At 48.1% G+C, this 22505-nt stretch overlaps 1 protein-coding gene across 4 annotated transcripts in view; it reads right to left on the bottom strand.

The window, feature by feature from the left end:
* Positions 1-22505, bottom strand: part of LOC144936163 (axin-1-like) — a 68686-nt gene that overhangs the window by 9095 nt on the left and 37086 nt on the right. For 3 of the 4 annotated variants that reach the window (XM_078863103.1, XM_078863084.1, XM_078863094.1), the window contains exons 3-11: positions 16956-17948; positions 13779-13928; positions 9000-9096; positions 7264-7401; positions 3795-4381; positions 2476-2670; positions 1394-1633; positions 1064-1165; positions 96-260 (exon numbers count right to left, since the gene is read on the bottom strand). In XM_078863103.1, the coding sequence (XP_078719229.1) occupies positions 96-260; positions 1064-1165; positions 1394-1633; positions 2476-2670; positions 3795-4381; positions 7264-7401; positions 9000-9096; positions 13779-13928; positions 16956-17851 (2570 nt within the window). In that variant the 5' untranslated portion in view covers positions 17852-17948. The remainder of the gene's footprint in view (positions 1-95; positions 261-1063; positions 1166-1393; positions 1634-2475; positions 2671-3794; positions 4382-7263; positions 7402-8999; positions 9097-13778; positions 13929-16955; positions 17949-22505) is intronic. The other variant, XM_078863111.1, reaches the window with a different exon arrangement.

Genomic DNA, 22505 nt, shown 5'->3' with positions numbered 1-22505 from the left:
CTCCGGTCATCTTCGCAGCGGCTTTTGGCGATCCATCGAACACGGCTGGTTACGTATGATGCGAAAGAAGTTCACACACACAATTTGTTCCATACCTATAGGTGCCTTTCTTGGTGAGAAGCTCCTTGAAGTGTCCGAGTGTGAGTACGTGGCCCCGGACCGAGGTGCGGTAGGGGATGGTTTCACCGCAGAAGTAATAAACCACAACCACACTGTCGCTGGCCTCCACTTGGCACAAAGACTTCTTGCCAGCTTTGAGCCTGCAAGAAACGCAGGAAGCACAATTTTGTAAGCGTGAGAATTTCCATAACACAACGCAATAAAAAATGCGGGGGGGGCGACGAGAGCGCTACATTCTCTTTCAAAAAGAGGTGCAAGGACTGGCGAAAGCCCGCAGAGCTTCTGGTCAAACCGACCCCGCAGCCTTGTTGCCATGACGCACCATTACATTACACATTCAAAAACACAAACATGTGATCGGTGCACTAGATAGGCCAGATACTTGCCGAGGCTACAAAGTGTGGCGGCAGCGGCGACTGCCGAGCCATCATTAAAGGCCGTAGATCACACGGCGGAAAGACTTTTTACATCGGCACCACCCCGGATGACACAAAAAAGCCTGCTTAATCATACCCCATAATTAACCTAATCTGGATTTTTTTTTACTGCCCTCAAAATGCAGGTTAGGGGGATAGGCTCTTAGAAGCACGCAGAGTTAAAAGGATAATAATGAAAGCTTTACAGCTTGCCCTGAAGGCAGTCAGCCAGATAGAGCGATAGGACTTCAAAGTTTGGCTTAGCAGGTAAGGCTGTTGTATCTAACCAGATATCCAACAAAGCTGTATATACTAAACACCACTTGGCAACTCTTTAGAAACTCAGGTGATAAAGTACAAACACAACTCCTGTCAACTATTTGCTTCATGCGACCAAAACTTTTTGCAAAAATATTTAAATGAGCCTCATTGCACTGGGAAGTTACCGTGCGGACCACCCAAACCTGCAAACAAACAGTACGTACAGTACGGATTAGTCTCACAAAGCGCCAAAAAAAAAAACTTACTCTCTGTCTGCATCTAGGTCTGTGGAAGGTGATGAATTGGGATTCTGAGATCCTGCTTGTCGTAGAAAAGATCGATTCCTCTGTAGCGTCTCCTGAGTTTGCCTGCGAGATATAAAACAGATAAGACGCGGGCAAAAAAAAATACAAGTCACGCACAAATTGCCAATGCAGCAAGAAGAGAGCACGCGCGCTGCTCTCTCTCCCCATTAATCATTTTACATCGAGCGAGGCTAAGGCATCACCGCGCTCACACCATTAATCTTTTCATAGCGAGCGAGGCAACAAGATGAGCGTGCGGTGGAGGGGGTGCGGGCGCAACACGCCTACTACCTGCTCCTGGGGGGCACGCGAGCGCTCCTCTTCTCCTCCTCCAGCAGCCTTCGCCTCGCCTCCTCCAGCTGCGTCAGGGGGTTCGGGGCCGGCAGAGGGGGCATGCCCGGGTCCTGAACGAAGGGCTGCGAGGGCTGCGTCCCGACCGCGGGCGCCCTCTGAGGACCCGTGGCCACAGCGGGCCACGCGTGCACGGCCCGCGGCGTCGCCTCGCTCCCCTTCTTTGACGAGGGACCGCTGCTGGGCGGAGGAAACGGGACGGGGGGGGGCACCGTTTTACGTCAATCTGATTCGCTGGTATGTACACACGGCGGGGGGCGGGCAAAAGCTGCCGGCTCCAGAGCCGCGCGCGCGACTCTTTAAGGACGGCTTCATAACGTTCATCACGTGCGCATTGCGGCTCTCCAAATATTGAGGGGTTGTTTTTCTTTATTTTACCAAATTGGAAAAAGAAATGTCTCTTCCTGTTATTTTAGTCGCCGACCCTTGGATGTGTAGGATCATGGTGGTGTTGGTTTGTATGTTTTCCAAAACCCACTTTGCCCCTGGAATATAAATCTACCTACTTGGTTTAAAATATGAACAATTTTGATTCACAGAGTCTAAATGGAACCACATCTCGAGAAAAAATAATGGGACGCGTGCGTACAGGTCAGCCATTACATAATGTTTCCAAAAGAAACAATTTGCGAATTAAAAAACACGAGCAATTCAGTATTTATGAAATCATCTTTTTACATGGTTATATAATCTTAGAATTACACACTCCATTGCTGTGTATGGGCATGTGCATGCATAGGTCATGGTTTAAAAATATGTGTTTTCCCCCCTTAAGACTTTGCATTTCAAGACTTCAAAGCAAACCACAAGGGTTCAGCCCACGGCCTTCTTTCCTCTCTGAGCTAACACAGCGACAATCCTTGACAAGCCAAAACCAAAACCTTTAAACTCTTTAATAAGAATAAACGGAAGTCATGGTTTACCCACCACGCATTTTTCAATGCCAAATAAAAACTCAGACTAGCGGTCGATATGTCAACGTGTAAAATGACATCCATTTTTTATACGGAGTGACAAATCACCTGGAGGTGGTGGTGGTGGTGGTCTTGGCATGTCTGCCCGCCTCTTTCTCCCCCTGCACCATCCACTGCCATATACGGAAGCGATCGGGCACCTCTTCGAGCACCCGCATGGGTCCCTCCTCCAGTGGTGCCTCCTCTGCCTTGCTGCCACTCTCGCCTTTCGAAGATTTCTTGCCCAGAGTCCCTGACTTGTTACTGACGGGGTAGAGGGGGGGGGGGGGAAGGAATTGGTGTCTTTAATAATGGATCCATGTACTGGGTTATTGCTTTAGATTTGTTGTGCTATTTTCTTTGATGTTTTACCAGGTAAGGCCCACTGAGCTATACAGCTCTTTATAAGAAGCAACCTGGCCACACATTCACTCCGATATAAAGCATATTGTGAATTGAATACAATGTACAGTCTACTGCACTCTTCAAGAAATTATAATCCTATGCCAGCAAAGGACATAAACCTGAAATAAATGTGGGCTTTACCAAGTGAGGGGCCATCCATTTAGTACGTACGCATGGAGGGGGGAGGGGGGTTAACCCAAATGCGTTCGCTTGCGTATGGGGGGGTCTACTGACAATCTACGTACGCATAGGAAACGGGGTGGGGGGGGTGGGGAGGGTGAAGCCTCGATAATAATGTGTCTACATTGGTCTTAAAATGAGTTCGATAGTCCGGCGGTGGACTATCTGTTTGCTTAAACACGTTAATATTATTCATCCTCGATCGTACTAAATGGATGGCCCCTGATCCAACTCTCATACCTGATGAGATGAGACAATGTTTTCAAACGTATAAAAACTTTGAGCAATCTACGGACAATGCAAAAACTTTAACGAGACTATCCAAAAACAAAGTTGAAATTTCAACTACTATTTCAACGATTATTGTTTAACCAGGCAAGGCCCACCGAGCTCTCTATCAGAAGAGACTGGGCTACAAGTGATAGCTCAACCAAGTGGCTCATCACTTGCACATTTAGAGCAGCCGAATACTCTAAACGCGTGATGTTGATTCTAAATGTGGAGGAGAAAAACCAAAGGACCCGGAGAAAAATTCACGCGACCACAGGGAGAGAGAGACACGCAAACTCCAAATATACAGCAGGCGTCAGGATCGGGATTGAACCCACAACCTCCTGCGTGCCAGGTGAGGTAGTTAACATCTCACCAGCACGGCGCCCAAACTTGTCTGGACAATTATTCAACAAATGGTTTGTTGTTGTAACGTTCTGACCTGCCCCTACCGGACATCTGTGAAAAAGAGCTTTATAGCTCATCAGATTCCTCCAGGATAAATTTATATTCTGATTCTGATTGTGGTTCACCTCGTCGGGAGCGTGTTGGTGATGCCGGGCGGCAGGTTCTCTGCGCCGTTGCGCGACTTCGCCGCGTACGGGAAGGACTCGGCGGCGCCGTTCACGCCGCCGCCGCTGCCGCCGCCGTACACCCTCTGCGCCGCCTCCACCTCCAGCTGCTCGCGCGCCTTCGACGCGGCGTGAGCGTGGTGGATGTGGTGATGGTGGTGGTGGTACACCGTGCGGTGGTGGTGCGATTGCGACGCCGACGACGCCGCCGCGCCGCCCGCCGCGGCCGCTCCTGCCTCGCCCTTGGTGGCCGCCAGGGCGGCCTGTGGCCGTGCGGCGCTTGGGTGGGGCCGGTTGTCCGGGGAGCGGGACCTCCCTGCGCCGCCACCGCCGCCGTGATGGTGGCCTGGCGACTGGCAGCCGGGCGTCTTCATGACGCGCGACACGTGCTCGTCCAGGATGCTCTCGGGATCATCGTCCGGCTCGGGTGACAGGAAGGACACGGGCACCGCGGCCATCTGGCCGCCGCCGCAGCCGGCCGCCACCTGCGTCGTCGAGGCCTGGCAAGTCGCCGTGGCGACGGGGCCACCTTCTTCGCCTTCCTCCTCCTGGTTTTTTTCAAAAGAACACAAAAAGAGAGAGAGGGAAGGGGGGCGGCCGTTAATAAAAGCGTGGAAGTGAATCTCGTCACCTTTCCTACGTTAATTATAAACAGACCGCTTTGTTCACCGACATCTGAGGGGTTTTATAAAAGGAGAGGGTGTTCTGGGGAGGGGGGGGGGTAGTGAGGGGGGGAACAGGGGACACACGGAGGGGGTTTAAGAAAGCTGCCCCCCCCCATCCCCCCCAAGACAATGAAAGCAATGTAGCAGCAGGGTGCCGAGCAGCCTCACAGGGGCTGAATGGAATGGTGGCGGGAGAGGGGGGGGGGGCAGGGAAACGCAGACAAAGAAAAAAAAGGGTTGTAAATAAAAGGCCAGTGCCACGGGGACCCTTAATCTCCTTACCCCTCCTATTTAATCCGTTGTTTTGCTCTGCATCAGCATTGGCCTCCCTTACTCTTAAACCCCAACACGGTGCTTTAGACTCAATTGGTGTGCATTTGAGTGCATTGGTTGAAATTTTGGGGGGGGGGGGGAGTTTGTGTTGGCGTTGGTGATGGTAGGATTTGGGGGGGGGGTGGAGGGGGGGAGTGGACGCCGTTGGAGGAGGTGGGGGTCGGGCGGCAGTGGGGCGGGGGTACGGGGAGCAGACAGTCGGGCACCACAGTCATCAGCTCACAAGCGGTGAGAGACGGAGCGGCCGAGCGCTCCGAGGCACAGACTTTAACGGCAGCGGGGGACGCGAGAGCGGCGCAGCTGCACGGCCGGCGCTGGGAGCCCACGCCGCCGCCGCCGCCGCCCGAGACGCCAGCCCCGACGGCACGCGTATAATCAATTCCACATTCCAGCACGGTGCTGCCTTGAGCCCGCGACCGACCGCGGCACACCAAGCCCCCCCCCCCCCCCCGTTCCATCTAGCAGCTCCAAAACCAACAACCTAATTTTTTTTAGATATGAAAAAAAATGTGAAGAACAATTATCAGAGAGGGACACGGTAAGCAAACATAATAAAATGATTCCCCACTGTACGAGTTCAGCTTAGTTCACCCGGGAAGTTGCCCGGATTAGAGGGGGTGTAGTTTTTTTTTAAGAGATCCACAATAAACCCCCCCCCCCTCCAAGCCCACACAGACCCACCAACCAGATCTCCTTTATCGCACGCAGCCCCCCCCCCCACCCTGAGCCAGTGGTGGGGGGCCACAGGGGAGGCGGGCACCACCGTTTTATGTCTTTCAGCAATGAATACCGTATGTGCATAATACTGGCGTATATTCTCGGCAGATTATAACAAAAATAAGCATGCGGTTTTTGTTTGGGGAGGGTGGAATCTTTTATGCTATATCCAGCAAAAACGTAGAAGTGCGGCAAAACAACCGCAAAAACATTGTCCCTACACGTGTATTTATGCCAGATGTTATGTCTGAAATAAAGTACCGTTGAAGCCGTGTCAAACAAATTGACATTTTTCAACAAATTTAACTCCTATTTCAACACTTAACCCGACAATATTGTCTTAAATAATTGAAACGCATTTGCATTTCTATGCATGAATCAACAATCGGAAGTTCAAATTCACTGATAAATCAATGAGTTCAGATTACAGACCTTACCTCAAATGTAGGTACATCAAAGACCCTTTCATCTACACAGAACAATGTGACCTAACTGGTGAGCCACAAACGACCAACCTCAATTTGTGCCCACCGATTTGATTAAATCAGGGTAAAATAAATGGCTTACAAGGCATGTTCAGTATAAAACTAAACTATTACCAGCTAAGGCCCACTGAGCTAGAGAGCTCTTTTTCAGAAGCAACCTGGCCAAACATGATCGCTCAATAAAGTCGCTTATCATGTGGAAATTTACAGCCGCCAAATACTCTAAATGCATGGTGTTGATTCTGAACATGCAGGGAACAACCGGAGGACCCGGAGAAAAATCCATGCGTCCATGGGGAGAGAGAGAAAGAGAGACGCAGACTTCAAATAGACAGCAGCAGGCGTCAGGGTCTGGATCGAACCCACGACCTGCTGCATACCAGGCGAGGTAGTTAACATCATCACCATCAGCCGTGATGATCTATCTACTGCTCTATCAACAAGGACTCTCTCCAAGCTGATGCCATCCATGCAGGTCCTACCATGCCACAAGTCATCTGGCTCCTGCTGCACAAGCAGATCATCACAGTGGTCACTTTTGGGCACATTCTCTTCTTTGGCTGTCATTGTGTCACCAGTCCCATCTACCAGCAATCATCCCTACCTACGAATCCTGCCAAAGCCCACTTGATTGTTTCATTAAATGAAATGTGTCTGTGTTTGTTCTCGGTCAGTGTAATTCCAAGCATGTGCATCTACACGTTTGTTACTAACTTTTTAGGGCTTTTTTCATTTTTTTAGTTGAAGCATCCAATGTTCCATGCCATAGCAGGTACTTGGCACCTATTGAAAACTTTATTGTTGAGGCACGATGATATGTTGAATGATTTGTTTTTTATACAATTCAGTTTTGCAAAGCACTCCCATCCTGCTCCTGCTGATCTCTTACTGAATCAGCTGTATCCCAGTCCACCTTTAATACATGACCTACACATTATTACTATTCTGCTGTTTTCCAGTTGTACCCCTCCAAAAAATATATTTTCTCTTTTTTCAGTGAACAAATTCTACGCCATTTTTGCTCTGCTTAAATTAGTCCGATAGTTCATCACTGTTGGTTGTTATAATGACGACACGTCAGCAAATCCACATCGGCCTATTCCGTTCCTCCATATTTGTCTTCATGCACTCCGATTAAAACTTTCGGAAGGGCATCTCACAAAGTGACCATGAAACAGCCTTGCTGGGAGCCTCCCCACGCCGGTCAAGGAGCGAGACGGAGCAACTCACAGCGCGGACTCGACGCAGACGCTCCTCCAACGCCTCCTGGGCGTCCCTCTCCCTCTGCAGCCGTTCCAGCCTCGAGATGAGCTCCGACGCAAACTTGGCCGGCTCCACCACCATGTCCTTCGGCAGCCGAGAGGTCCTCTATGGCGGAGAAGAGATGCCGGACACACGGGGTCATCGCGTGCGCGCAAACAGCCACGAAGTTCAGAGACAGAAATAACGGTGCGCCGTTAGAAACGCCATCACGCGTAATGCTGCACAACTGTGAGGGCATGCGTTACGTATATATGGGCGTGCACATGTGCGTATGTTGAACTTCTTTCGCACCATACGTAGACGACCGTGCTAATCAGAGGTGCGGGGGAAGTACGACAGACTAAGCACGAAAAGCAGTCCTAAAAAAATTAGTTTTCATCTTAGACGATTTAAAAGTGCACAGCTCCAGTGGCTTCCTAATATCGGAAGAGCGTTCCAGACGGCCGCAGAAGCGCATCTGAAAATGCGCGATGCAGTCACCGTCTTAAACATTCAATATTCAAATATATTTTCACATCTGAATATGAATACGTTTTTATTTTGAAACCAACTGACATTTTAAACTGGGAAATTTGAATTTCTAAACACCTGCACGGTGTGAACAGAGGGATCTGTAACCACACTCAGCCCAAAGACCGTTTGCTGAAAGCGAACATACCCATATCTATCATGAACTCAAACGTTACGTTTACTACAACTGAACTTCTAAAAAAGAACACAATAATAACTATTTCCTGATAACAAAATGTATAAATTTGTCATTGGTATGCACAGCTGGACTTTTTCGTGGAACCATTAACATTTATTTTATTCCACGGAGGTCACAAATCCTTAAAAACCTTTAGCACCATTATATACGGCCTACGAGGACCAACAATACTTTAAAGTGCAGTTACAAAAGCTTATTCTTTAAAATGACAAAAAAACACATTTGGGTTGTAAATCACCACAAATAGGTGAGATGGAGTTCATTAATGCAAAATATACTGGTTGGGTTATTTTTTAGGCGATAGTCACAAAAAGGGCAAAAACATATTTTCACGTTTCCATGTGGCCATTCTTGCTATGTTCAGAAAAATGCTGTATCCTTCAGTGATGTATGTGGCTTATTAAAATGGTGTAAGATGAAATACAGCTGGAGAAGGAATGCACAGCAAGACGTATAATAAAAGCAGAAGACACAAAGAAAAAAATTAAAATTCTTTTCAAATCTGCTTCCATTCCAATCCAACGATCAAAGATAATTGAGGATTTTGAATCAACTTTTTGCCGATTGGCTTGAGCAAGAAGGCATAAAAGATTTGCTGCAAAGGGCTGCACACATAATCCATGACCCAAGGAGGCCATATCCTGCCCATAAGAAGATTAAACCGCAGCCAGAAACGTAGCTTAAAAACTTTGGAAGAAGCAAATCAAAGCACAAAAGGAGGGTAAAAAACGATTTAGCCGACCGCAAGATTGAAACTCATGCAAGTGACGCCGGTGGAAAAAGACCTTGCAGATTTTTTTATTACTCGTCGTACATTTTCCCGCACACCTCCGAATATAGCGCGCTTCACTACGTACGGCGCGAAAGAAGTTCAACGCACGCATGCACAGACGCATTTTGTCAAAACGTGAAACGAATGCCACATTCGCGAGTGATTACGCGCACCGTCAAAATGCAGCAAAACGTTGCACTCAGCGAGTGCACGAATACTTACGGGGATGTGGACCACCTCCGTCCTCCCGCTGTCTTTCGCAGACTGCCGCGTATCTCTCGACGCGCAGCTCCTCAGCCTATATGGTGGGATCCCATCGCTGTGATCACATGCATGGAAGGGAGGGGGGAAACAACAAAAAAGGGAAAGGTTCATACAAAAAAAGAAATAACAAAAGTCTTTAAACATTTCTATCGATTCTGACCGAATCAATAGTTTCATACCCTCCAAAAAGGGCCCACAAAGACTCCTTTCCCGTTATTTACTGGTCTCCTTCTGATCCTGTGTCGATATCCGCAGCTTCTGCCCTTGGGAGGCTTTGAAATGCATCTTTTTTTTGTTCTCAGAACAAATGTACAAAGTTCCAGTACACTATCAGATGCGCGCTCTTTGTAATGCAATATACAGTTGTACCCATTGAAGTGTGAATGATACACGACGGTAACGATAATAAGTTTGCAAAACGCAACGACACACTTTTTAGCGTTTGTGCATTTTTGCCGGTACGTGCGCGCATTTCACAATTGTTTGAATCGATTGCTTTTATAAGTCACAGTTTGGGGCTAAATTCTCGCCACCCCCCTCTGCTTAAAAAAAACAGCTTCACGGCAACACGTGTTTACTCCTGTTGCTACAAAGTGATAAGTTTCTCATTTCCCTTGCCAAACCTACCCCCCCCCCCATTCTCCAAGGGCCAAGAGGAGGAGGAGGAGGAAGGGGGGTCCTATTTTTTTGCACAGCGACTCTTTTCGCTCGCTCATCTGTCCTTTCAGAGAGATGTCAGCGTCCGCCGCACACAGCTGCCCGCCCGCCGGGACGGCACCCGCCCACTGCTCCCCCACCCCCGCCCCTTTGTCCCCCGGACCCCTTTATGAAGGCGGACAAAGCTGTGAAGAAGGGGAGAGCCGCCACCCGCCCTCCCCCCACCACCTCTGATCTGCCCCACATCAAATGCAAAGAGAATCAACTCGGGGCGGGGAGGGGAGGGCCCCCCACCTCTGCCCACCCCCCCCCATCCTCCCCTCTTTTGAACCGTGCTTCCCCCATTCATCTCCTCTCCTCTCCTGTGTCAACAGTAAACTTTTATTTAATATAAAAAAAGAAGATAAAAAAGAACCCAACCCCACGTCGGCCTCCCTCCTACCCTGACACCCATATTCTCCTTTCCACCAACAGGCGCCCCCACCAGCCCCCCCTCCCCCATTCCCACTTTCTTTCAAAGCTGCAAAGCCCCTTTTTGCAGTTGTTTTGAGCAATAACATTAAATATGCATTAGAAAGCCCTCGTCCTTCCCTGGGACTTAGGGATCATCAACTCGATTTCACTTGCGCACCATAAAAACCTTCCACCACAAAAAAAAACAGGTTGTTTGCAGTTTAGGGTTCTCGCATTCCACACCCTCCCAGCGCTTTATTTCCACACACAGTTCCGGAAGGATCTCTCTCGCGGGTAGGGATCGGGTTACGGTGTCCATAGATTAAACACACATTGCATGGGCCCCTCTCTCTCTCTCTGTGCCTCTGTGCCTCTCCACTACAAAGTGCCAGATACAAAAGCCACAGCTTTTTGTGATGATCTTTTATGTGCCAAGTGAAGGAAATAAGGTTTCTGTTGCCGTCTAGTATCCCTGTTACAACATCTTCGGGGGTTTGTGATGTTAAATACAAATACCGACAATATATATCATGTTAAATGAGGCAATCTCAGATCAACTTAAATACTGCTATTGCTGGAAAACAAGTTAGGTGTACAAACAGTAGGGCTGTCGTATAATTTTATAATTTTATACGATTAGCGAGGTTGGCTACGTACGGTGAGAAAAAAGTTTAACATACACGCATACATTATGTGTCTTTGCATTTCAAATATCTACTTAGCTTGAAGTCCAATCACATAATTCTATGCACGTTTAACATGGGTATGCCAACTCGACCCAAAGATACCACCGAAGCATCTATCGTAATGGGAACAAATTTACAAAAATGTCTTCGCTTAAAAATCTCTAAATTGTAAATGCACCGTTCGTTTCTAAGGCGTAACGTGACAAAATTACTGGTATTTGCGCATTGCAAAACATTTACTCAACGAACCTACATTTATTTATAGCGATGGCTTAAAATCTGGGTGTGCATGGTGACGGCCAAAAGGAAGAGCAACCGCTTGGACAATTGTTTTTTGTCGAGTCGAAACACTTTAACGACTTTAACACCTGCCAGATAATTACAGGGAACCCAGAGTTCTTCCACAGGGTACCAGAGGAACGCATCTCATTTACGCTTAGAAACATGCGTTTTAGAGTATTTGGCAGATATAAATTTCGACACGATGATAAGCCACTTTCGTTGAGATATAATTTGTTGATGGCTCGGCCACGATTGAAAACAAGCTATAATAGCGCAGTCGGCCTTAGCTGGTAAAATAATTTAAAGTTTACGTTTCAGCATGCAGTTGTCCTCGAGTGGCGTTATGAAAATGTGAACGATACACATTCAGGGGGCTACCGTGAGACAAAGGTCCCCCCTGTAGCCTTGACAGACTGTTGGGACAAGTACTGCTAGCGAGTAGCACTTGTGAAGGCCGGCATGGCACACGAGGGTGTGGGTGGCCAGCACCACGCCGACCCGGCCGCCTTTGTCTCCCCAGTGTTGATGTTTACAAACCGCATCAGGTCATCATTTGAGGCCAATTCGACCTCGGGGAGGGCCTAGGACCAGTTCAAATATTCACAACTGTTATTTGTCGTGAGCGGGATTCTAACTCGGGTCGCCGGGTTCGTAGTGCAGCGCACTGCACGCTACACTACCTCTCTAACGTTGGTATAGAGAGAGAGATGTACACACATACACGCGCGCACAGTGCTGGCATGGCAACTCATCCGCCGCTTTCACGGCTTGAAGCAGTTCCACCTGGCTGTGGAGAGGACGCAGCGATGGCTTGTCAGTCGCTCGCATTCCTGCGTCACCAGCAGTGATCAAAACCGCCCCATTATCTCTCAGCTGTCACTTCGGACTCCCTGTGGCAGCGGAGGGCTAACCGAGCCTAAAGCTGCCCTTTTTTTCAGATGGCAATCAAAAAGCCACCCAATGACCAAGCCGGTGCATACTCTGTCACTACTCCTGGCGAAATGTTGTGTAAAGTGTTATCTAAGCAAACGTCTGAAAGTGATTCTGTTACATGTGTTTTAAACATATAAGTTAACCATAACATCTTTACAATTTATCATCTTAGGCTTACAAGACAATGTGGTTTCTTTTGGTCATGTAGGTGGGACTTAAATTACACTCACCTGTCAATAACAGAGCAACTTTTTCATCTGACACTCAACAGCGGGGGAAAAAGGCAAACTTATGTACTGTGCTAGCGACTTCAACAGGAATTCAATTAAATATTGTAACATCACGCACGTTACCCTAGACTATGCCAACTGCTTCACGAGCACAATGTTCACTCGGGCAATACTGGATAGCTGTGAAAGAGCTTCATAGCTCATCGGATTTCTCCAGGATAAATACATATCGTGTGATATCCCTGTAATTCACTGTAAATTCACACAAAATGATTCCACTATTGTACATCTTGGGATTTAACGATCCCTGATAAACATTAGACGTGCAATTATTACAAGTCCCTGGCCTAAATATTCTATACCAATGCTAAATTTGTTATTGAAAGATTTTATACGAGTGTATGTATGAAGAAAAACCCATCACACCAGCAATTGGTAATGTTTTAAACGTTGCTGGTTATCTGTTTTATGTTTTCACATCCTGGAGGAGACAAATGTTTCTGAAAAGTCCTCGTGGCTTTTTCACACCCACAAGTGTGGGGATAAGGTGTCAAAAAAACCAAAAGACAGACAATTCAGTGCCACCATTTGTTCAGCTTCCACCAATTTGGCCCTCGACAACCACCCATCCCCCCCCACCTCCCCCGGCGACCGCCAACCCTTACCAAGAACCTGAGCCCAAGCCCTACAGGAGAGGAAAGATCAACTGTCACCTCCCACCTAGCACTTCGTGTGTAACTTTGTCTTCTCTTTCAAATCTGGTCATAAGCCTCAACTTGTCTCCATTTCCTTTCTTCTTGCCTCCCCTTTGTGCGCACGCGGTGCGGCGCAAAAACAATGCCGCCGTTACAGGCAGCTGACCCCCCCACCCCCCCCCCGGTCGCGCCACCGTCACTCATCTTTCTCACGTGCGGCCGCGTCTGTACGTGCGTGCGGTGGGCATGAATGGAAGGTGGAGGCGCCTCTCCGTGAACTAGAGCCAGACGCTGCGTCAGATAAATGCCATTTATGTTTGCGCGCGCGTTTGTGTGTGTGTGGATACCTCACTTTCATTCATTGTTTGCCCCATTTAACTCCCTTCAGACTTTGGCTTTTATGTCAGATGTTATAAAATCGCTTCATAAGATAATGACAGTGGGAAGTAGCGAGCACACTTCAAAGGTCCGACATCTGTAACATCTAAAGCAGCCTGAAAAGGAAACTATTCCAAAGTGTGTCATACATTTACCAATTATGAAACAAATTAAAATAAAAAAAACAATCACGTTAATAATTCACGTTTAGATAATGTTTCAACCCATCGACAATCCAGTCACGTAATCTCAGCTCAGAAGTTTTACATAGCCAACTAAAATTCGTTTGATGCCTATGCAGAACGATAAGTGGCGTGCAATATGGCCTTCAAACTAAAAAAAACACACGTGGCCTCAAAGGGCTGAATTCCATGCACGCGCGTGTGCATCATCGGGGCATGTGAGCGTGCAACCAAGACTTACACACTGCTGTCCGTCATCGACATCGTGTCGTCCGTCATCGCATCACTCGACAGGCTCTGCTCGCTGTCGTTGGCGCTTGATGCAGGAGCTCGTCCGTAGCCCGAGTTCATGTGGTACGGGTTCACTGGATTCCCTGGCCACAGAGGGTTCCTTTTGGGTAATTGTGGGGTTTGGGGGGGGAAGGGGAATAAGAGCATCCGGCTTAATTGCAGAGTTCACAGAATTATCAGTGGGCCGTGTTAAGTGCGTGCCTTGTAAGTATTTGTGAGAATTATTATCAATGCCCTGCATTGCAGACACGCGTATGGTTCGTCGATGGAATCCGATATAAAACATCGAACGCAGGATTCCAAACACATACAACTTTGTGTTTGCTGGGTTCTGCGTGTTAACATGTAAAATAAAATGCTGCTTATTGCATTGCAGCGAGTGATAGATTTAAGATACACGTACACTCTATGCTTCATATTAACGTGTACAATTTTCAAAATCGCACGTTGCAAGATATCAGAACAAAAATATATTTTTCTCTCTTTTCTATCATCCACCTTTGCGGGGAAAACAATATGGGAGATTAAATTCAAAAGCCGGGGTTTTGTCACTTTGCAGGCAACAAACGATATTAATCACGCTACAGTGCTGCATAGGCCTTGACTTGCGGGATTAGCTGAATAAAGTTTTCAAACCAAACACCTGCACAGGCCCCCTTTGCTAGATGTCTAGGGTGGGAAGGAAAACAAATTCTAAAGGGATCACAGCACAAAATTGCTTGGTGGTGTATTAACACCAAAACAGATCGAGTAATACCCTCTCCTCACTGCAAGACTCCCCCCCCCACCCGCTCTTTCATTTCTTTCCCAGCTTGAGCCTCGATGTGGCACACAAACAACCTTGTCACACTGCCCGCGGAACCTCGCGCCCTCTTGCTGCTTCTGGCATTTCGCTTTAATAATAGGATCAGTGTTTGTAAAGAGTAGGGTTGTAGAGAGGAGAGAGAGAGAGAGGAGGGGGTGGGAAGGAAAAATAAAGGAGCGGGGAAAGGCTCCTGCTAGTTTTGTTCAATCCATCGCAATCCACAGAAACAGCAAGGAAGAGACGCAGTGAAGGGGAGTCCCCAGGATCCTTCCATCTCCCACCCCCCCACCAATCAACACCCTGCCAGACGTAGCGGCCCTCTACTCCAAAAGCCAGGGCCGGGCCTTGGGTGGCAGGAGGAGTTGCGGCCTTATGCAGCAAAGGGCAGGTTAAGTCCCACGACAGCCTTCATTCTACCGTTACTGATACGATTTGGTGGTGACTGGGGGTAGGGCGAGCCAGAGAAAAGGAGGGGTGAGCGAGAGCGGGGCGGGGGGCGGTGTGGGCAGAGGGAGGGATGCGGTTCCTTTTGCAGAAAGCTCACTGGAGTAAATTGGTTCCACATGCTCTTTGATGGGGCACCGGGAAAGGGCGATCTCAGCCACGTTATGATCACATCAGTAATCCGTTTCCTGCGGGCTAAGGAAAAACATTATTTTCTTAATAAATGAAACTGCAGCACTGACAGTTTTATGTAAAACGTTCTAATCAGTTGTTTTCAAAGTGTTCTCAAATCTACTTTAATTTAATTCCATTCATTGTGAAGTACATCCACAAAGTTTAAACCACAGCTATCCAACCGCGTAGTGTTATTATTCAGAACAAATTCAATACTTTCAGATCAGTGCGGAGAAATATTTTATTTTGGTTGATATTTAGCCAATTCTGAATCACTCTGAACTTCCCTTTAACAGTTTTTTTTATCATTCCGCTGTCGTAAGAAATCCAAAAGAAGAAAACGTCAACATATTTAATTATATTTTCTTGCAAGTATAAATACTTCGACAACACATGTGGAAGAATTTCACTCTTAACACTGATGGAATTTTGTAACTGAAAAGTCTTATAGTGCTCGGGCACTCATTTCACCAGAAAAAAAAATTCAGCGTGACCAAATTAACGAGTCGTGGGCTCACAAAAGAAATGTCTTTCTGATCGCTAAGCCGACACAGCCAGGGCTCCTGGTTCCCATGTGACTGCAGTGGCCTGCTCATAAAAACCATCCCAGCAGCGAGGGTCCATGACCCAGGAGCCATTGCACCACCCCACCACCACCACCCCAAGCCAGACCAACCCCAACAACCAACCACACATCTCTAAAAATATTCTCATGCCGCATACATGCTGTTCTGTTATCCCTAATTGCATTGTTTTGCGGGCGTTTGCACTGCACGTAAAACATAAACACAAATCCCATGTGAATAAACACAAGGCGCAAAAAAATACATACCCCGGTGTGTATACATACTTATTAACAATATTCGTGGACGACATACACAAGAAGTTAATGCCACTTTGGACATTTATGGTTGCACAAAAACATGTGTGTGTGTGTGGTTCCACCGACCTACGGCGATGTAAAAAGGTTGCACCACTTAGAAGTCACTGAGTGTTATGGCACTTTTAAATCATCTAGATTTAAAATCCATGTATTTATAACTGCTTTTTGAGGTTTAGTTTGTTGTCCTTTCCCTGCCACACCTCCGATTTAGCACGGTTGGCTACGTACGGCGCGAAAGAAGTTCAGCGCACATACAAAGAAGCATTCCCATAGAATACATTCCAAACTGACTTACACAGATTAAGTCTCTAAAAACCTAAATATTTTGCCTTTAAAAACACTACACAGCTTTACCCAGGGATTTCTTCCCCTTTATGTTAAATAAAATGCTCACAAACATGCATTACAACAACATTGTTGTGTTTTTTAAACATTGATTGACTGGACTTCCTTAATGGTTGCAGCAGCTTGGCAAAAAAACTAGCTAATTCCCTGTACACTTCAAAAAAAGTTACAAGGTCAAATACATCATTATTTCCTTTTCCTTAAACCCGCACCACAATTTGTTTGAAAATATATGACCAACTGCCAGGCCAACATTCCCTCCACAGCAAGAATTGCAAGCATAAATTTTGCAGAAGAAACAAAACGCACACCGTAAGGGACTAATGAGTTACTAATTTTCTCGTACCAATCTTTCCAAATTTTTGACCGCATTAATATCCAGGTGCTGTGTGGATTGAATGTTTTATATTGTTGTTCAGTGTCAATGTACTGGCACAGAAAAAGACACCTTCCTGAAAATCTTAAAGCAGACTTACCGATAACCTTTTTTCCCCTTTTCCGACGGCCTCATCCCCACTGCGCGTGGCGACGCTACGGAGAAGCAGGAACTTCCCCCGGGTGGCCTCGTCCCACAGTGCACCTCCGGCCACCTTTTGTGAGTCTGCTGGCTGTCGTAGGACAGCACCTCGTCCTCCTTCACCGTCTGCAGGCCCAAAGGCGAGTCCAGTCCCTTCATGGCCATGAAGCCAGCGGGGAGAGGGTCGGCAAAACACCTGGGGCTCTCTCCGCCGCTGCGAGCATATGCCAGGTACACGTCAGACCTGAGAAACGCCGGGTAGGCATTTTCCTCCATGGCAATCTGAACTTCTTCCTGGGCCCTGTCGAACATGGTGGAATCGATGCGCTTGCTGGCAATGCACTCCTTCACGCCAGTCCTCGTGATAGATCCAATCTGCCTCAAAACAATGCCCGCGTTATCCTTAATGAACTTCTTGTAAATGGCCTTGGCCAGCTTGGCACGCTTGTCACCGTCGGTCTTGCGGAAGCCGCTGCAGGCGAACCAGAAGTCCAGTAGATCCACACAGTCCTCCTGCTCCAGGAAGGCCCTGAAGAGGCTGGTGCCATCCTGGTCCTCCAGCAAGGCAGGTAACGACTCGGCCCACCGCACGTAAGGAGGCGTTGGCGAGGCGCTTCCCTCTGGCTCGTAACCGAGGTCTCCATCCATCCTCCTGGGCTGTATCATCCTGACGCCGAAGCCATCGCCGCTACCGCCGCCCTTAACTCCATTGGCCCGAGCCAAGCCTGGGTCGTTGCAATGTTCTGGCCATACATCGACCTTTCCCTCTCGCCCAGGGACTGGTGGTCTCCGAGTAATGGCATTTTCTATAATGTGGCTTAGATCCAGTCTTTGCAGTTTCTCAGAAACACTCATTGCCAGCCCTGGGCTCCTATTAAATAAACGTCAGCAGGTTCCTCCAAACTCCAAATTGATGGGTTACTTGAGTAATTCGAGGGATGCAGCTCTGAGCCTGAAAAAAATTAATGCAAACACACATTGTGAATACGTAAACACAACTGTCATTATAGTTTAATTAAGATGATTTCAGTTGTCAACAAAGGAAAAAAAACTTCACAAACTAAAACAAACATGGTGACCAATATATGCCACGAAAGAATGTTTGCAACATATACACAAAGCCTTACTTTAATCATTTAACAATAATTGTCACATTAAGTAAATCTGTGGAATCCTATCCAAAGACAGCAGTGGTATTCTCCAAAATGACATTAATTATTAACAGCAAAGCTAATTAAAAACCCAACGGCAAACCCATCCATTCACTCAGTTATCAGATAAACCAACATGTCATCACTGCTTAATAAACATACAGGAGTGGAGATGTTATCATGTACATCCCCTCTCTCGACTTTTCAGATGGGCTTCTGCCAGAGGCTACTAAGTTCAGTGCGTCCTTCCTAGCAGAATGTTATCAAAACATTATACTTTGGCCGTGAGTGCATCGTAATCTTGGTGCAGACATCTAAATGCATCTGCCGCTGCGTCTTGAAGGATGAAGTTATCTGCGGCGGCGTCTTGTAAATTGTACTTTAAACGGGAAATTCGGGCCCTTAATTAGAAATGAGTTTGATAGCACCGTAAAACAGTCTGGGATGCAATAAAGGGTGGCGTTGATAACCTAACAAAAACAGCACTTTGTGCCCAGCTGCCATTTGATGCATCAAACGCATGGGGGCATTTGCTCGACAGAGAAACACAAACACATCGCGTACAGGGAGGGAGGTCAAAGCGCTCCGTCCAAAACGAGCACGACCGCACAAATGCCATGCAAACATGAGTGCACGCTGCATACAGCAATACGTGAACGCCAACAAACATAATGTATGAACACATAGCAAAACAGACAAAGCATTAGCATAAACAGGCCAACAAAAGCATGCCAGCACACGTACACGACCACACCATGTAGAGGCACACACCAGCCAGCACAAGGGCAACGGAGATACACCACCACACACCACCCTAAAAGACGAAGATCCCCCCCCCATAGCCAGACTGTAGGGGCAAGTGCTGTTAGCAAGAACCTATAAAGGCTGGCACGGCACACGAGGGGGTGGGTGGCCAGGACCACGCCCGGCCGCCTTTGTCTCCCTAGTGGCAATGTTTACACACTGCACCAGAGCCGACTTAGGGGAGGTCTAAGGACCGGTTCAGATACTCATCAGTGGTGTTGGCCGTGAGTAGGAATCAAACTCCAGCCGCCGGGTTCCTAGCGCGGCGTGCTAACTGCTACACGACCGCTCCCAAAACACATACAGACCACTAATACACACAGCACTGCCACACGTGTACACGTGCACTCAACAAGCACCAACACACAGACAAGTACTACACAGGAGCATGCATCAACACAACCACAAAACTGCATACAGAGGCTGGTTGGGTTGCTTTTTTCACCCCATGGGTCTCCAAAAAAAAGGGTTCACAGCAAATTCCCGACACAGGGGTTAGCGACTGAAGATGTCCTCTGTAATTCGGCCCAGCTGTGTATTGGAAAGTCTCTGAACCGCATCCTTGAATTTCAACAAATGGCTAAAGTATGATAAAGGTCGGGGAATAGTTTAAGATTGTATTCTCTATGGGCAGCACAAGAAGCTAGTATAGCTCCTAGTTGTATTCCATACTATACCTAATTACAGGAATATCGGAAACTGAACAAAACAATTAGTTCAGAGCCATTATCACAGAACCACCACCGACTGTTAAAACCCCCAGAAGCAGATTTCCAAACACTACCATCAACAACCACATCACCAATTACCCTACACGATCATCTCTTCTTCTTGCAGCCATATGCAGTCAAGGGGTGGATTTAAGGGCCGTGCTTTGCCATAACATCTCCACCAATCATTGAGAATACCACGAACAGCACCCAGTACTAGAACGTTTTTGCACACAATCATCACTAACACCACCACCAACAACAACCACAAAAATACAAATATTCCCCCCCCCCCCCCAATAGCCTTAACAGATTATTGGGGGCAGTGCTGTTAGCGAGCACTTATGAAGACCGGAACGGCACGTGAGGGGGTGGCTAGGTGGACAGCACCCCGCCTTTGTCTCCCCAGTGCTAGCGATGTTTACTACACACCGCTCCACCAGGTACACATTTGAGGCCGATTCGAATTCGGGAAGGCCCAGGACCGGTTCAGATAATCGTCACCGGTGGTGGTCGTGAGCGGGAATCGAACTCGGCTTGCCGGGCTCGTATCGTGGCACACAAACAACCACATCAACACAAACCCCAACAGCTTGATCTGTGTTCTTTGGGTTGCAGTAGATTTATGCCAAAATCCTTGTCATTATCCCTCCACCACCAGGCAAAATTGTCACGTTAACCCAATTAGTATTTACGCGTGCCAATCAAGTTGTGACCAAATAAAGCTCCCACAAAGTTGGATTATATAATTAAACTATTCACGACTGAAATTAACATCAACGTCCGACGTTTCGCTCAATTTGCTTATGACCACCGCAAGTTATTGTAGGATCATAAGCAGAGGTGGGACAAAGTCATTGTTATGCAAGTCCAAGTCGAGTCGCAAGTCATCAAATTCATGACTCGAGTCTGACTCGAGTCCAAGTCACATGACTCGAGTCCACACCTCTGATCATAAGTTAAAACACAGCCATCAAGAACCAAACATCACCAACTTCAATATCACCGAAAACACCACCCTATAACACAACCACCACTGGGTCTTTCCCCACTACCATCATCAGCAACACTATCACCAACAACCACCTGTCCCAACCACGTCTACAAGCACCATCTCCACCATCAGCAACTCGTGCAACCATTGATTGCTAGCAGCGTGTAGCCTTTGACTGACAGCCAATCTGTGCTGTACACTCACGCTGCACCGCTCTTCTTCTGACGTGTGCTCGCTCGTGAGCACACGAGACACAGCGAGCACGTTGTGATGCAAGCTGTGCCCTGCCACGTGTTGCCGTCTATGCCTGCAGCCTGTTGTTTATAGGCTGCAAGCAGCTGAACTGCTGTGCACTGTACTGTCTTGCCAAGCTGAATGAGCTGATGTGATGCCCTGCCGTGTTGTGTTATGAGAGCTGTAGTTTGCCGTATCTACAATGTGCTATATTCATGTATGGCGCGTTATGCACTGTATTGTACTGTATAATGAGTCTTTCCAAGCAATCCTGGACTGAGGCCCTGCTATGCCGTGGCCCTGCTATGGGTGAGGCCCTGCTATGCTATATGGAAGCTGGTCCTCTACTTTGCCAACATCTCTGTTGTGTCCAAGTGCTACTTTCTTCACACGTGTGTGTCCCCGCGTCCCTGCCGTGTGTGTCCACGCGAATCTGCGCCGAAGTGTGCTCAACATGCACTGTGCCGAACATAATCACCACACACTCACACAGAGACAATAGAACGCGCACACGACCACCACACGCAGCGGCAGCAGCAGCCGAGTTGTAATTCACAAGAGGACCGCAGACATTGCACCACCCTCGAGCGCCGACGCGGACGTATCACACGTACAGTACCACACCCAAATGCGCGTACTGTACACAGCACTGTACACACACAGCAGCAGCGTCGCATACAGTAGCAGCACATGGACTGTAGCACGCGCCCAGCATCCCACGGCACGTCCACCACAACAACAACCACCACCACACAGGAGGGCCATCGTAGCGGGTCTTAGGCCGTGAAAGGTCGCCGTAAAAACAATCCGTACTTTTAGATTTCTTTAACCGCGGCTCCTTCCACCCCCCCCCCCAAGGCACCAGGAAGGCCAAAGGATAAGCCCCCCCCCTCTCTCGCGTTCTGGGGCTAAGTGACAGACCACGAGAGAAACTGATGACTGTCCCAGCGCTCCCCCCACACTCCTTGCTGCGACTTTAGCCTCCCGGACCCCTCCTGCTGCTCGCTCTGTTGTTGTTGTTGTCCCCCCCCCCCCGGCACTCTCCTTTGATGAGCGACTTCGGCTGCCTTCTATCTTTCCCAGCGGCGTTCTTTTAGGAGCCTCCTCCACAGATGCCAACTGGGTGCCCAACAAGCCACACGCGGCATAGTGCAAGGCTCCGTGGAGCTATGGACACAATGAATACTGGGATGGAGCATCTGCGGCAGACCGGCTTGACACAGGCGTTCGTTCCTCCTGTAACGGGAGTGCACTTTTTGCACAACAGAGACGGCGCCACCATAACAGCCGCAAAGAGCACACGGAGCTAAACGGGGCAGGCAGCTCCCAACATCGCGTTACACCCAGCGAGACCTCCTCTGCAAACCCCAGAGTTGGTGATGAACAACACTCACTCTCACTAACCCACGTGCAATAATTCCCCTCTCTCTCTTCAAGCAGCGTTAGCCGACAAATTATCCACGCTCCAGAGTCATTATCAGCAGCAGCATCTACAGCTCATCAGCAGCAATTACCAGGTCATCGGCATACCGTGTTGGTCAGATGGAATCCATCCACAGACCGCATTCAGGTCGTCGATTAACCCTCCGACTATATCCATACCAGATGTCAATTCC

The sequence above is a fragment of the Lampetra fluviatilis genome, chromosome 1 (genome assembly GCF_964198595.1).
Source record: "Lampetra fluviatilis chromosome 1, kcLamFluv1.1, whole genome shotgun sequence".
Classification (NCBI taxonomy): Eukaryota; Metazoa; Chordata; class Hyperoartia; order Petromyzontiformes; family Petromyzontidae; genus Lampetra; species Lampetra fluviatilis.
This window is presented reverse-complemented; position numbering and strand designations above follow the sequence as displayed.